Source organism: Oncorhynchus mykiss, chromosome 8 (assembly GCF_057628025.1).
Source record: "Oncorhynchus mykiss isolate SJ-2025 chromosome 8, ASM5762802v1, whole genome shotgun sequence".
NCBI lineage: Eukaryota > Metazoa > Chordata > Actinopteri > Salmoniformes > Salmonidae > Oncorhynchus > Oncorhynchus mykiss.
This window is the reverse complement of record NC_143029.1, coordinates 26,327,038-26,343,839: the sequence shown is the minus strand read 5'-3', so window position 1 is coordinate 26,343,839 and position 16,802 is coordinate 26,327,038. Positions and strand designations below refer to the sequence as shown.

The 16,802-nt window shown below is 42.3% G+C and overlaps 1 protein-coding gene across 2 annotated transcripts in view; it reads right to left on the bottom strand.

Moving 5' to 3' along the window:
- LOC110529691 (estrogen-related receptor gamma) overlaps positions 1–16,802 on the bottom strand; it is a 43,187-nt gene that overhangs the window by 14,081 nt on the left and 12,304 nt on the right. For both annotated transcript variants that reach the window (XM_036985173.2, XM_036985172.2), the window contains exons 2-4: positions 6,706–6,951; positions 6,453–6,610; positions 5,641–5,757 (exon numbers count right to left, since the gene is read on the bottom strand). In XM_036985173.2, the coding sequence (XP_036841068.1) occupies positions 5,641–5,757; positions 6,453–6,610; positions 6,706–6,938 (508 nt within the window). In that variant the 5' untranslated portion in view covers positions 6,939–6,951. The remainder of the gene's footprint in view (positions 1–5,640; positions 5,758–6,452; positions 6,611–6,705; positions 6,952–16,802) is intronic.

Below are 16,802 nucleotides of genomic sequence, written 5' to 3'. Positions count from 1 at the left end.
AGTCGTGGCCAAAAGTTTTGAGAATGACACAAATATTAATTTTCACAAAGTCTGCTGCCTCAGTTTGTATGATGGCAATTTGCATATAATCCAAAATGTTATGAAGAGTGATCAGATGAATTGCAATTAATTGCGAAGTCCCTCTTTGCCATGCAAATGAACTGAATCCCCCAAAAACATTTCCACTGCATTTCAGCCCTGCCACAAAAGGACCAGCTGACATCATGTCAGTGATTCTCTTGTTAACACAGGTGTGAGTGTTGCCGAGGACAAGGTTGGAGATCACTCTGTCATGCTGATTGAGTTTGAATAACAGACTGGAAGCTTCAAAAGGAGGGTGGTGCTTGGAATCATTGTTCTTCCTCTGTCAATCATGGTCACCTGCAAGGAAACACGTGCCGTCTTCATTGCTTTGCACAAAAAGGGCTTCACAGGCAAGGACACTGCTGCCAGTAAGATTGCACCTAAATCAACCATTTACCGGGTCATCAAGAACTTCAAGGAGAGCGATTCAATTGTTGTGAAGAAGGCTTCAGGGTGCCCAAGAAATTCCAGCAAGCGTCAGGACCGTCTCCTAAAGTTGATTCAGCTGTGGGATCAGGGCACCACCAGTACAGAGCTTGCTCAGGAATGGCAGCAGTTTGTCCGGAGAAGACAAGGTGAACGCTACCATCAGTCCTGTGTCATGCCAACAGTAAAGCATCCTGAGACCATTCATGTGTGGGGTTGCTTCTCAGCCAAGGGAGTGGGCTCACTCACAATTTTGCCTAAGAACACATCCATGAATAAAGAATGGTACCAACACATCCTCCGAGAGCAACTTCTCCCAACCATCCAGGAACAGTTTGGTGACGAACAATGCTTTATCCAGCCTGATGGAGCTCCTTGCCATAAGGCCATAAGATAACTAAGTGGATTGGGAAATAAAACATCAATATTTTGGGTCTATGGCCAGGAAACTCCCCAGACCTTAATCCCATTGAGAACTTGTGGTCAATCCTTAAGAGGCGAGTGGACAAACAAAACCCCACAAATTCTGACAAACTCCAAGCATGGATTATGCAAGAATGGGCTGCCATCAGTCAGGATGTGGCCCAGAAGTTAATTGACAGCATGCCAGGGCGGATTGCAGAGGTCTTGAAAAAGAAGGGCCAACACTGCAAATATTGACTCTTTGCATCAACTTCATGTAATTGTCAATAAAAGCCTTTGACACTTATGGAATGTTTGTAATTATACTTCAGTATTCCATAGTAACATCTGACAAAAGTATCTAAAGACAATGAAGCAGCAAACTTTGTGGAAATTAATATTTGTATCATTCTCAAAACTTCTGGCCACGACTGTACACTAAAACACAGTACTCCTGTTTAACAGACTACCCCAATGTCAAAACCAGGAGAGTGATGCACTATTCAAGTTCATTTGATTGACATTTCTCCCTCGTGACATCTCTAAGATTATAGGGAGCCTTAGAGAGAAGTCACATTGCTGGCATAGCAACATCAACCCTGTAACACAATATGTTACAGGGTCATCTTAACAAGCTCAGCGGTAACCTTATCGCCATGGAGATGAGGAGCTAACAGCAAGGTTAGGGGGTAAGAAGGGAAACATGGTGTGGGCTGGTCACAGCGGTCCCTTTACATACACACACCAACACACACGGACACGCACGGACATAGTTCACGTTTCAAATGTTTGTCACGTGCACTAGTACAGGGACATTCCTTTCTCGCTTGCTCTTTCCCAACACTGCAGTAGTCCTATAAAAACAAAAGTAAAGTATGACAAAAACACACGAAAAATAGAAATAAGAAGAACACGAGAAAGTAAGTAAGCTATATACAGGATCAGTTCCAGGGTCAGTGCCAATACCATACTCACATTCCACCATCCAGTGATACCCTATACGCCTCCAAAGAGAATCTTGACTTGAGAGAGCTTTTATTAGCATGAGGAGTAAGGGTTAGAGTTGAGGTGAGGGTTACGGTTGAGGTGAGGGTTACGGTTGAGGTGAGGGTTACGGTTGAGGTGAGGGTTACGGTTGAGGTGAGGGTTACGGTTGAGGTGAGGGTTACAGTTGAGGTGAGGGTTACGGTTGAGGTGAGGGTTACGGTTGAGGTGAGGGTTACGGTTGAGGTGAGGTGAGGGTTACGGTTGAGGTGAGGGTTACGGTTGAGATGAGGTGAGGGTTACGGTCGAGGTGAGGTGAGGGTTACGGTTGAGGTGAGGGTTACGGTTGAGGTTAGAGTTAGGTTTGAGCCAGGATATGGACGTGAAGCAAGAGCTAGGGTTGAGGCTAGAGCTAGGGTTGGGGCTAGAGCTAGGGTTGGGGCTAGAGCTAGGGTTGGGGCTAGAGCTAGGGTTGGGGCTAGAGCTAGGGTTGGGGCTAGAGCTAGGGTTGGGGCTAGAGCTAGGGTTGGGGCTAGAGCTAGGGTTGGGGCTAGGGTCAGGGGTTTCAGATTCCTAACACATCAATAGTCCCTCAATAGTAAGATAAGAGGGGCGAGGGTTAAGGGGTGAGGGAGGGTATTAAGGATTGGACGCGGAGGCCTGGGGAGATGAGAGGGGTATTAAGGATTGGACAGATGGGTAAGCTAGGACCCCTGGACCTTAGTGATGTCAGTCCTTCCACTGTGGTCGGAAACACAGTCTGGATTAGTCTAACGGTTGGCAGGTGCTCCAGTTTGAAGTTTGTGACAGGTGATTAGTGTGTGTGTGTAGGGAAGGATTTCACTGTGTTGACACACATTGGATTATATGAAAGCAAAGGAGCAATAGGTGTATTAGAGGCAGTTAGGTTTGTTCTGTGTGTGTGTGTGTGTGTGTGTGTGTGTGGATGGTCAAAGAGTTACTCATAGGCATCTGAGCTAAGTGTAACTCTTCAGAGAGGAATGTGCTGACAACCAAAGGGACAAGAATAGCCCTGGAGGATAACAGTGTACACACACACACACACACACACACACACACACACACACCTCTCTGTGTCGGAGAGATCTGAGGGTTCCGATAAGGAGGCGGGTGTTGGTTCACCCCCCCTTCCCCCTCTGCCCTCACCCCTGTTTGAAGTCCCCTGCACCTTTCGAAGGGGGATTTGCACATTCCCAAAACACACCCAACGGGATCAAGAGCACGGATGTCCACTGAGCACAAGAAAACTTACCCGGATCGTCATTCTACATGACATAATTTCCCCCTGGGAGAGACCTGACACATAGCCATCTGCATGTACTGTATGTGTAGTAGAAAAGCCACTGACAGGGGACTATCTTAAGCTGCCTCGGATAATGGTCTGATGTCATCGAATGCCCTTACTTATTAGCCTACTGCAAGCTTGTTAGTCAGGCACTGGGTCATGAAAGGATGTCAAAACCTCTTATTCTTTAAAGAGATAAACAAACTAAAGAATGGAGCTATTTTGGGGTATAGGTAAGTCCTTACCTATATAATTAGAAATCTACTCATTCTATTTCAACAGTGTGCCCAAAACGTATATTAAGTCTTCCATGTGATTAGTGCTATGTGATATGATTAGCTGCCATATCCTCGTCGACACACAAGGAAAAACCTGATAGATGCACACTGCTCAGGGGAGACTATGCAGAAAGTGATTTTTCTGATTCAACCACATGAGGTAAGACCAGTGTTCCAAGTAGTGGAACAATTACAATGTTTGTTAGTCCACAGCCTTACTGAATTGTGAAACGGAGCACTCATTCTGTGCTCAATCAAATTTTATTCTAGACCAAGGGTCTCTGTCCATTAACTGTGTGTTGTGCTGACATGGACCTCTCTCTCAGTTAAAAGTCACACCACCCTGTCTCTACCTTTACTGCAGCCCCCCAGAGGAAGAGGGGTGTTACCAGGCACGATGAGGCACGTTGCGAGAACCGCTACCAGGGGGGTTACGACGGGAGTTACGAGGAGCGGTTCACATTTCATGGAGGTCCAGAAATCCCACAAGGCATCTGGTGGAATTTACGAGGGGGGGGGGGGTGAATTGCTATAGGAGCCAGAGCTGGGTGCTGGAGATGCCCTTCCCCTATTAAAAATAAGCTAATTAAAAAAGGAGACACACACACGCACGAGCAGACGCCCGCACACACACACACACACAAGGGGTGACTATAGACAGATGCTTGATCTTCTCACCCTGGTTGAGGGGATGATTAAATCAAAGCTGATGAGCTGAAGGGGGAGGGAGCAGGTAGCAGTAAACTCTATTTCCTTCCTTCTCTCTCTCTCCTTTTGATAAACAGGTGTCGGTTGCTCACACACAGCCTTCAATAAGTGGTTCATACAGTGAAGCTTTGCCTTTTTGGGTCTCTTCTATATTTGGCCAACAATATGTCACCGGCAGCCACACACTCCAGTCCTGACCACAAGACCATGAGACCGCTGCCCCAGACACGCACTATAAAACTCTCCAGAGTCTCGAGGGGCTATAGATGTAGAATGTAAGATATGTCTGTTTCTAGATCATCTATTTCTATTCTGCGCATGTGTGAGTAGTGTGACACATTGGAAAAGAGACTGTATGTCTGAGAGAAAGAGGATAGAGACATGTTCACACACACACATACTCTGGCAGATAGCCATTTTCTATTTCGGAGGTACCGTAGCCAGTAGCGTCCTATAAAGATACTGGGCATTGTTCTGCTAACACCATACATGAATACTGAGCAGTGAGCAGTAATGCTAGAAGGCACTAAGGGGCTGGACCTGTTAAACAGGCAAAGGGATTACATTTCCCTCTGAAGTTAAGACAACAGGTCCAGGTCCAATATGTTGGCAAATCTATTTGTGTAGAGGGAGTCTGGATCCACAAAGACATTCTAGATCTTGATTTGTAGTTCTTCATTGAATTAAAACACTGTTATAGTACTGAACCGATAAAGATCCACTGGGATACAGAAACATTATGAACACCTACTCTTCCCATGACATAGACTGACCAGGTGATTCCAGGTGAAAAATATGATCCCTTATTTATGTTGATTGTTAAAATCCACTTCAATCAGTGTGGATGAAAGGGAGGAGACAGGATAAAGAAGGATTTTTAAAGTCTTGAGACAATTGAGACATGGATTGTGTACACCGAGTATATCAAACATTTGAAACACCTTCCTAATATTGAGTTTCACCCCCTCCCCCACTTTGCCCTCAGAACAGCCTCAATTTGTCAGGGCATGGACTATACGAGGTGTTAAAAGCATTCCACAGGGATGCTGGCCCAAGTTGACTCCAATGCTTCCCACAGTTGTGTCAAGTTGGCTGGATGTTCTTTGGGTGGTGGAACATTCTTGACACACACGGGAAAGTGTTGAGAGTGAAAACCCCAGCACCGTTGCAGTTCTTTATACACTAAAATAGGTGCACCTGGCACCTACTCCCATACCCCGTTCAAAGGCACTTAAGTCTTGTCTCGCCCATTCACCCTCTGAATGGCACACAAACACAATCCATGTCTCAATGTTCTCAAGGCTTAACATGTTTTCTTTAACCTGTCTCCTCCCCTTCATCTACACTAATTGAAGTGGAATTAACAAGGTTTTCTACGCTCAGTTTGTTTTTAAAGGTACATAGAGGAGTACATTTATTTAGCTTTGAGGCGTAGAGAAGTTCCTTCCTCACCTTCTCGCATCATTCCAACGTTGAGACACTTCATGAAGCGACAGGCCTGGCACGACTTCCTCCTCCGCTTGGTGATCTCACACTCACTGGTGGCCGGGCAGCTGTACTCGATGTTACCTATGGGTGGGAAAGAAAGGAGAGGGGGGATAGATAGAGAGAAATATAGAGAAACAAGTAAAGACAGAGAGATGAGAGGGAGAGATGGCGAGACAAAAATACAGTCAAGAAAAGGGGACAATTTTGTCTGTCACTTCTTAAACCTTTCATTAAACCACTTCAAAACAAACAAGATGCTGAAAAGACACAGGAAACTCCAACGAGGAAAACTATGAATATATCCTGGAAGTCAGCTAATCAGCAGCACTCTGAGCTGCCACATCCTATTAAAATCAGGACGCATCTGATCACCTGATCTAATATAAAAAATGTTATCTGACAGACATCCAGGTATGAACTTTGAGCCTGGGTATGTCCATTTGCATGCGGAGGAGGCTTAAGGAGCCTAAACTAAAACGAGGGCCATGACCCTGGAACAGGCACAGTCACGTTAAAACACCCACACAACATGCTGCAAACATATGGACGAGACACACATACAAACACACACTGTAAGGAAACCTGTAAGCTTGCGTCCTTAGAGTTGATCAGGTGTTGATACTAAAACAGGAACTAGGAACTTATCAGCCTACTGGAGGTTTACCAGTACAAAGGCATACACTTCTGGTGTCTGTCCATATATACTGTAACACACGTGGGCACTTCAGGTGAACTCTTAACCCTGTTGTTTATGTGAATTATTGTAATTGTCTTACCCTGGATGGTCCTCTTGAAGAAAGCCTTGCAGGCCTCACAGGAGGCCACTCCGTAGTGGTACCCTGACCCCACATCTCCACACACCAGACACAGCCTCTTAGCCACAGAATCCAGCAAGAACTCACACTTCACCTGGCCATCCTCACCACCAAACCGCCTGGCGGAAGAGAGAAAGAGAGAGAGAGAAAGGGGTTAGACATACATACTGTATGGTACATGCACCCAAGCATAAACCCCTACACACACACGCACCTGTTGGCTGTTCCATTGTTCCCCATGCCCGCTGTGTGTCCGTAGAGCCCTGGTGAGTCCAAGCCGTTGGTGTGGTTGTGACTCTTGCCCAGGAGACCAAAGCTGGAGTTGGTGTCTGAGGAGGAGCCCTCAGGGCTGGGTTGGGATGGGCTGTCCCCCTGGAAGCTGGGGCTGGGGCTGGAGGGCTCGCGCTTTATGGGGGGACAGGAGGTGTCCAAGCCCCTCACAGACATCCTGCCCAGGATACTGACAGGAGGGGGGGGGGGGGGGGGGATGCATAGGATTCATTTATGGTAACATCTCGTAACATAATGGGCGGTACACTGGCTTGGATGTGTGTATGATGTCCTTTCTGTCTAGATCTATCGGTCAGTTAGAAAACTTGACGTCTATGCAGACCTACACAAATACACCCACCCATGCATACCCATACAACCTCATACCTGTTCTGACCACATACACATTGATAACCAACCGTCTTCCAGCACCATTTTTTTACCAAAACCTCCTTTATCGCTCCCCTATCCCTTTCAAAAAGAAAAAGGGTAGGAACCATCTTCCCCTTTCTCCATTCTCTGTCCCTCTCTGCCTCTTCCTCTGTGCCTCCTACCCCTATCCCCCTCTCCTGATCCGTTTATCTATCCATCCATCTCCACGCTCACCCACCCAGCCGTTTGCAGTTTCCCACATATGCAAAGCTGAGGTCTATTAGACCAACTTGTTATGACAACAGGAGATTGCGTAGGCAAACATATGGAAATCAAAACAAAGATTCTGGCTCAGAGGTTTATTCTCACAGATCTCTTGGTGAAGGTATGATGTAGTAGATATTACCCATTGTGTTCAGTTACCAGAAGCCAAGTCCTTTTATCAGAATTCCAGCTCTGTCAAGTTTAGAGTTGTAGAGGTATTAATTTTGGGAATGTAATGGGTTTCTATGCTAGTGCTGTATGTTAATGGCATTGTTCAAACTGTAAGCCATGCGTTTTCACATTCTACTGTATGGATTTCTGTTCATCCCCCTACATTCATGCATGTTAATGCATAGATGAGCCTGCCCATGTGAGAGATAAGAGCAGAATAGACACGAATGTTGTTATGTGGTTCAGGAACTGGGCACACGTATAATTATTGTAGACTAACTGATACCTACAGTGCACGTGAAAGTATTCCAAAATGTATGGTGTTTACATGCACACGTAAATGCTGTGCTGACCCATGTGGCCGTAGGTTAGCACACACACTATCGTGTGTTGCCATACCCACTCTTAGGGCCACTGAACACGCCGATTTGCGATTGTGTTTTTCTGTTGCTCATTAGTAAAACAAGATTTCAGTCTTGGAAGTGTATTTCCTGACCGATTCTGCATTTGGTTATGGATGTTTGTCCCCCATGAGAGTAGACAGGGGAAGCCTATTTCACTCCCTGAATAATGCCCCACAGTGGAGGTGTCATAATACCCATAAAACCTAGCGGTCAATTTTTTTTTCCACCATTCATGTTTCCCATCGTGAATTTTTTAAACACTGAAAATAAGGGCTGTCTTTCGTGTAGGCTTACCCTGGCGTGATGTTCTGATAACCATGGAAATCTCTCTCGGACAAGGTGACTTTTATCAATATATTTGGCTCCATTTACTCTCGAATTCTAAAATACTAATTAGCATCAAAGTAGGCATTAGATAGAATCTCTGGATTAACTTACTTTGCCTCGATTCGGCAGTCTCATCCAGATCATAATGGCATTTGTAGTTCTTTATGATAGCCACATTAGGAGCTAATTAGCATTTAATTGGGGGGGGGGGGGTTAAATACAGGCGAATATATTGATTAAAGTCACCTTGTCTGAAAGAGATGTACAGTTATCAAAATGTCACACCAGGGTAAACCTATACAAAACACAGCCCTTATTTTAAGTTTTTCCAAAATCCACTTTGGGAAAAATGATTGGAACCATTTCCTTGTTTGACCACTAGGTTTTATGACTCATACTGTGGTACTATATGAATCTAAGATGACTCAAGACATCTGTAATACATTTGGATGTTTTTGCCGAGGATGTTTTAGTTGAGCAATTTTACATCTAACTAAGGTCTTTGGTGCAGTATTCCTTAAATAAAGACATTTGCGACGTGTTGTCTCCTATAAACAAAGTCAGAGGTGCTGGGCAGGTCTGCCTCACTGTCGATGCTACTGGATAGTGAGCAATCACCGCAGCGGTTCACCCCATATTAGTGGGCAATGGACATTGTCAAATCAAAACCCAACCTTCATTTATTCGTTTATTCCGTTTTAGATGAGACCGACTTCATTACCAAAATTATCCTATTAAAACTTTGTAGTCGATTTTGACACTAGAATAAATGTTTCTGACTCATATCGATGCCACATAGGCCATTTTCAAAGGGATTTGTTGCTTTTCAAAGGAAGTGGCTCTTTTAAAATCACTCACACACTCCCTGTCTGTGTGGTGGAACCCAAGCTCTGTTCCTGCTATGTAAATCCGCACGGTAATGACCACCACTCATTTGGTAGGCAAACTATCTGGCTGCCCTAAACATCACTAGAATCAACCATGACCACGCTCTATCGCCCCTTGAAATCCACAGAGAGAGTGATATTGAAAGAAAAAGAGAAAGAGAGACATTGAAAGAACAAGAGAGAGAGAGAGAGAGACCTCTGTCATTCAAACTTTAACCTTATTCTACTTCAGCTCTAAATTGGATTTACTAATATATTGTTGCCTCCAAAGTGGTCCAACAAAGCTGGCAGAGTACAATGGACTGTGAAGAGACCAGTTTGTTCTCTCATCAGCTATCCATCACACAGGTAGATATTGCTGTGTCAGCTTCCCATAGACCTGAATTAAGGCATTCTCAAATTACTTGGTGGCCATAGATTTTTCTTTCAAAAGGCCCGATTTAGACTAAATAAGAAATGTACGCCTTTCCTACACATGCCTTTCCTATGCACTTCTCAGTAGTTGGAATTCCGACTTACCTTATGAAGGTGCTTAACTGGCTTTGCAGGCATGGTTCCCTTGCGCGCGCTGAATACATTTAATTAAACCACTGGAAAACCTCCTACTTGCTGGCCAATTTTCTCGTGGAGTTTTCATTCAATAGGGTTTTAGTCAATTTCATCTAAAGCCATCCCTTTAAATTTGGTGTACCTTGAATTTTCTCACTAGAATATATGGAGAGAATGGTTCAGAATATTAGGAATCAATGAAAGAAAGCCATAAAAAACACACATTTATCTCCTTTTTAGCATTTATGATTTATGAATAAATAAAAAATAGTTTGGAGAACCTTTACGCACAAATTATAGTGGTGAATCAAAAATAGTGGTTTGGCTCATCCTGTAAATTGCCATATTCAATTGTTACATCCATTAAATATTGGAAGGTGAAAAAAAGTCTGCATGTCCCAAATTATTGCACAACTTTAGCCTAATATGATCTACTAATGCTAGCGACCCCCAGGAACAACTGCACGGACATGGCATAGGAAAGCAAGGTAAATGGAACAACGCAGAATGTAGGCTACGAAATGAAGGAAATTAACAATAAAGTGACACTTATAAATGCTTGTGGCTATTACTGATGGTGGCTCCCGATAGTGGCAAATATTCACATGATAGAAAATCCAGGGCATATATAATTATAACATTTGAATGTGTTCAGCCCTACAGAAGCCTATAACTTGGGTCTCCTAACCACTCTTATAGAAATGGTAGATTATCAGATACTCAACAAGAAGGTCTGATTTGATTATTACTAAAACAGGATCCATGTGGTAAATATAAAGATCCAGTCCATTTAAAAAAAATTGTCAGCCTCTTACACTTCTGTGTGGTGATGCAAAAATTATAGCAAAATGCATAGCGCATAGAACTAAAAAGGTATTGTCAGATATTATTCATCCTAATCAGACAGTTTTTTTTACATGGATGATGCATTGGAGATAATATAAGACAAGTACTGGAAAAAAATAGAACACTATGAAAAATCTGTGAAACCAGGCCTGGTACTCATAGCCAATTTTGAAAAGGCTTTTGATAAAGTACGACTGGAATTTCTATATAAATGCCTAGAATCTTTCAATTTTGGAGAATCTCTTATAAAATGGGTTAAAGTTATGTATAGTAACCCTAGGTGTAAAATAGTAAATAATGTCTACTTCTCAGAAAGTATTAAACCGTCAAGAGGAGTAAAACAAGGTTGTCCACTATCGGCATATATATTTATTATGGCCATTGAAATGTTAGCTATTAAAATCAGATCCAACAACAATATTAAGGGGTTAGAAATGCAGGGCTTAAAAACAAAAAGGTGTCATTGTCCGCTGGTGATTCACGTTTTATTTTAAATCCACAATTTGGATTCCTCCACAGCTTCATAGAGGATCTAGATACTTTTTCTAACCTCTCTGGATTACAAACAAATTATGATAAGTGATATTACGTATTGGATCGCAAAAAAATACAACTTTTACATTACTGTGTAGTTTACCAATAAAATTGTCTGATGGTGATGTGGACATACTCGGTATACATATTCCGAAAGAAAAAAAATCTCACAACAATAAATGTTTATAGAAAGTTAGCAAAACAGATAAGATCTTGCTGCCATGGAAAGGAAAATACCTGTCTATTTGTGGAAAAATCCCCCTGATTAACTCTTTAGCCATATCCCAGTTTACCTATTTGCTTATGGTCTTGCTTACACCTAGCAAACTGTTTTATTAATTATATTAGCAAATAAAATCTAATTTTATTTGGAACGGCAAGCCAGACAAAATTAAACAGGCCTATTTATATAATGAACATAAATTTGAAGGGCAGAAATGATTAAATATTAAAGCATTAGACCTCTCACTAAAGGTGTCAGCCATCCAAAATGTATACTTAAACCAAAACTGGTTCTCTAGTAGATTAGTAAGAATGTCTCACATGTTCAAGAACGGCCTTTTCCCCTTTATTCAGATTACAACCTCTCACTTTCGTTTCTATGAAAATGAAATAATCTCCAAATTAACGCTATTTTCTAAACAAGCGATAGAAAGTTGGTTGCAATTTCAGATTTATCCACCAGAAAAGACAAAACAAATAATACAACAAAGTAGTTAAACTGAAATAAACTAATTGATAAAATATATATTTGTAAATTCTATCATAAATAGGACTGGTGTAATTATGTCACACATGCAGCTAACAAAATTATATGGAAATGTCTCTGGAATCCAGAATTAAAGAGACCAAAATTAGTTCATGAAAATTGTAATAAATAAAATTGAAAAAACAATATTTAATTTAATGACCCAGAATGGACCGCTGTGCCATATAGATTGCAAAATAGTTGGGAAGAGATTGTACGATGTACCGATTCATGAACTGATAAACAAAACGACGCCGGATTCAAAACTAAGAATTCTTTCTTTCAGCCAATAGAACGTTAAATATATGGGGGATACAACCATCTCAGCTCCGCTGATTTTTCTGCGAAGAGACAGAATCATTAGATCATTTGCTTTGGTACTGTCCATATGTAGCTTGTTTTTGGACGCAGGTCCAGGAATGGCTGAAGAATTGTAACATTTACCTGGAGCTAACTCTGCAGATTGACAATTACTTTTCAAATCAGCAAGTAGTCAACCGATCAATAATAGAATAACACTTTTAGCATAAATGTTTCTATAATTTACCATCTGTGGAAACTAGGAGAATAGAAAAGGTTCAGAACTTTTGTGAAACAATCCAATATGTATGGTGTTGAGAGACAGATGTGAGGGATTGAGTGGAGCTGAAAGGTGGGACTAATGACAACAAGATATCTAAATGTAAAATATACTGTGTCCGTAAAATGTATATAGGTTCAGAACTTTTGTGAAACAGCACAGTTAAAAATATATGGCAAATAGAAATCAAACTGGATGGTCTTCAGAAATAGACGAGAGAGGTTGAGGGTAGCAGAAGGATAGGAATAAAAACAAACAAAATATAACTATTTAAGCAATAAGGCACGGGGGGGGGGGGGAGGTGGTATATAGCCAATATACCACGGCTAATGGCTGTTCTTAGGCAGGACGCAACGCTGCAATATTACATTTACGTAGGTATTCAGACCCTTTACTCAGTACTTTGTTGAAGCACCTTTGGCAGCGATTACAGCCTCAAGTATTCTTGGGTATGATGCTACAAGCTTGGCACATCTGTATTTGGAGAGTTTCTCCAATTCCTCTCTGCAGATCATCTCAAGCTCTGTCAGGTTAGGTGGGGAGCGTCGAAGCGCAAATATTTTCAGGTGTTCGATTGGGTTCATGTCCGGGCCACTCAAGGACGTTCAGAAACTTGTCCCGAAGCCACTTCTGCGTTGTCTTGGCTGTATGCTTAGGATCGTTGTCCTGTTGAAAGGTCAACCTTTGCCCCAATCTGAGGTCCTGTGCGCTCTGGAGCAGGTTTTTATTAAGGATCTTTCTGTACTTTTCTCCATTCATCTTTCCCTCAATCTTGACTAGTCTCCCAGCCCCTGCCACTGAAAAACATCCCCACAGCATGATGCTGCCACCGCCATGCTTCACCGTAGGGATGGTGCCAGTTTCCTCCAGACGTGACGCTTGGCATTCAGGTCATAGAGTTCAATCTTGGTTTCATCAGACCAGAGAATCTTGTTTCTCATGGTTTTAGAGTCTTTTAGGTGCCTTTTGCCATGAGCCTTTTACTGAGGAGTGGCTTCCCTCTGGCCACTTTACCATAAACACCTGAATAGTGGTGTGCTGCAGAGATGGTTGTCCTTCTGAAAGGTTCTCCCATCTCCACAGAGGAACTATGCAGCTCTGTCAAAGTGACCATCAGGTTCTTGGTCACCTCCCTGACCAAGGCCCTTCTCCCCCGATTTCTCAGTTTGGCCGGCCAGACAGCTCGGGATCAATGGAAACAGGATGCACCCGAGCTCAATTTCAAGTCTCATAACAAAGGGCCTGAATACTTATGTAAATAAGGTATTTCAGTTTTTTATATTTTTGATCAAATTTGCAAAACATTTGATAAACCTGTTTTTGCTTTGTCATTATGGGGTATTGTGTGTAGATTGATGAGGAAAACATTTTATTTAATCCATTTTAAAACAAGTCTAACTTTTTTTTAAAGATGGAAAAGGGTCTGAACACTTTCCAAATGCACTGTGTATATACACTACCGTTCAAACGTTTGGGGTCACTTGTCCTAGTTTTGTCCTAGAAATGTCCTAGTTTTCCATGAAAACATACATGAAATGAGTTGCAAAATTACAGTCAAGATGTTGACAAGGTTATAAAAAATGATTTTTAATTGAAATAATAATTGTGTCCTTCAAACTTTGCTTTAGTCAAAGAATCCTCCATTTGCAGCAATTACAGCCTTGCAGGCCTTTGGCATTCTAGTTGTCAATTTGTTGAGGTATTCTGAAGAAATGTTTCTCCCATGCTTCCTGAAGCACCTCCCACACATTGGATTGGCTTGAAGGGCACTTCTTAAGTACCATACGGTCAAGCTGCTCCCACAACAGCTCAATAGTGACTGTGCTGGCCACTCCATTATAGACATAATACCAGCTGACTGCTTCTTCCCTAAATAGTTATTGCATAGTTTGGAGCTGTGCTTTGGGTCATTGTCCTATTGTAGGAGGAAATTGGCTACAATTAAGCGCCGTCCACAGGGTATGGCATGGCGTTGCAAAATAGAGTGACAGCCTTCCTTCTTCAAAGCTATGAATCATATAGGTGAAGACTTTACCACTACGTTCTTTTGGTGGTTGACAATAAATAAAAATGTGGATTGGATTAATGACATCTATTATAAATCAGAGATTCGTGAATGATACTGGGGATGCAGTAAAGGGGTTCTCTGACCAATTATCCGTCACCTCCCTCATGACCTGGTAAAATAGACTGACTCTCGATATGTTAATTGGCAGAAAAGGGCAGGGTATGTAGAATGATTGGGGTTCATTGCTGTATGTTTATTTTTTGATACATTTTTTGATAACACAGCTCCAGACGGATCAGTGAATTCTCTATTTCTGCTTTTTGTGACTGCTATATTTAGCTGGAAAATGGCTGTGCTTATTGTGGTTTGGTGGAGACCTAACATAATTGTCTGTAGTGCTTTCGCTGAAAAGCCTATTTGAAATCGGACACTTTGGTGGGATTAACAACAAGATTAACTTTAAAATGATATAAAACACATGCATGTTTTAGGAATTGTAATTATGAGATTTCTGTGGTTTGAATTTGGCGCCCTCTATTTTCACTGGTTGTTGTCATATTGATCCCGGTAGTGGGATTGCTGCCATAACAAGTTAACCACATTAGCTCACGACTTAGCAGAGAACTCAGGGGTGGATAAGTCTCTAACAAATTGTTTTGACAGTGTGTTTGAGAAATGGAAAAATGTCATAATCACTGTGTTATGGGCAACTTTCACCTGTATGAGTGTTTTGGTTCTGTGTGGATGTTATTTGATTCCGTGTGTGAGAGGTTTGATTACCAGGACTCTGGAGAGGTCAATGACGCAACAGATGGTGAGGTACGGACCGATTCCGAGCATCAGTGGGATGACGAATACAGGCCTCCAGGCCTAGGAGATGGCGCCGTTTCTTTTAACGGATATAGGCCTATAACAGTCATTGATGAATATTGAATGTACATACAAGTATTGCTTTGGATTATCCTTGTATACAATTGATGTAGGAGGGTGTATTATTTAGTCATTTAGGGTGGATTGTTGGTGGAATTTCTACATTTAAATGAATGAACAGAATGTTCCACCCTGAAACTATATAATTGTATGTAATTGATTAGAATCAATGAAATACATTAGAATCATCCACTTATTATTGATGTGTGTAGTCTGTCAGTAAAATTATAATAAATTGTGTGTGTAGTTTTAGTCAGAATTAGTGTATCTGTACAATATGTCTCTATAGTATCTTAAACACAGACTGTCTGAGCAACATTTGGTGCAGACCTTGGTTAGGGGCCAATGAGAGATTTGGAAAGGGCAGTGAGTGCTTCTCACGGTCCCTAATCTTTGTCGGCTGGGTATTGATACAGTATGTGCGTAGGATACCTAATGTATGTGCATATGAATTCTGTTTGTGTGCAAAAGTATGTGCGTAAGGAGCTAGTATGCAGTTTTTTGTTTTTTTACGTGTTATTTCTTACATTAGTACCCCAGGTCATCTTAGGTTTCATTACATACAGTCGAGAAGAACTACTGAATATAAGATCAGCATCAACTCACCATCAGTACGACCAAGAATATGTTTTTCGCGACGCGGATCCTGTGTTCTGCCTTACAAACAGGACAACGGAGTGGATCCTATGCAGCGACCCAAAAAAACGACTCCGAAAGAGAGGGAAACGAGGCGGTCTTCTGGTCAGACTCCGGAGACGGGCACAGCGCGCACCACTCCCTAGCATTCTTCTTGCCAATGTCCAGTCTCTTGACAACAAGGTTGATGAAATCCGAGCAAGGGTAGCATTCCAGAGGGACATCAGAGACTGTAACGTTCTTTGCTTCACGGAAACGTGGCTTACTGGAGAGACGCAATCCGAAGCGGTGCAGCCAACAGGTTTCTCCACGCATCGCGCAGACAGGAAAAAACATCTTTCTGGTAAAAAGAGGGGCGGGGGCGTATGCCTTATGACTAACGTGACATGGTGCGATGAAAGAAACATACAGGAACTCAAATCCTTCTGTTCACCTGATTTAGAATTCCTCACAATCAAATGTAGACCGCATTATCTACCAAGAGAATTCTCTTCGATTATAATCACAGCCGTATATATCCCCCCCCAAGCAGACACATCGATGGCTCTGAACGAACTTTATTTAACTCTCTGCAAACTGGAAACAATTTATCCGGAGGCTGCATTCATTGTAGCTGGGGATTTTAACAAGGCTAATCTGAAAACAAGACTCCCCAAATTTTATCAGCATATCGATTGCGCAACCAGGGGAGGAAAGACCTTGGACCATTGTTACTCTAACTTCCGCGACGCATATAAGGCCCTGCCCCGCCCCCCTTTCGGAAAAGCTGACCACGACTCCATTTT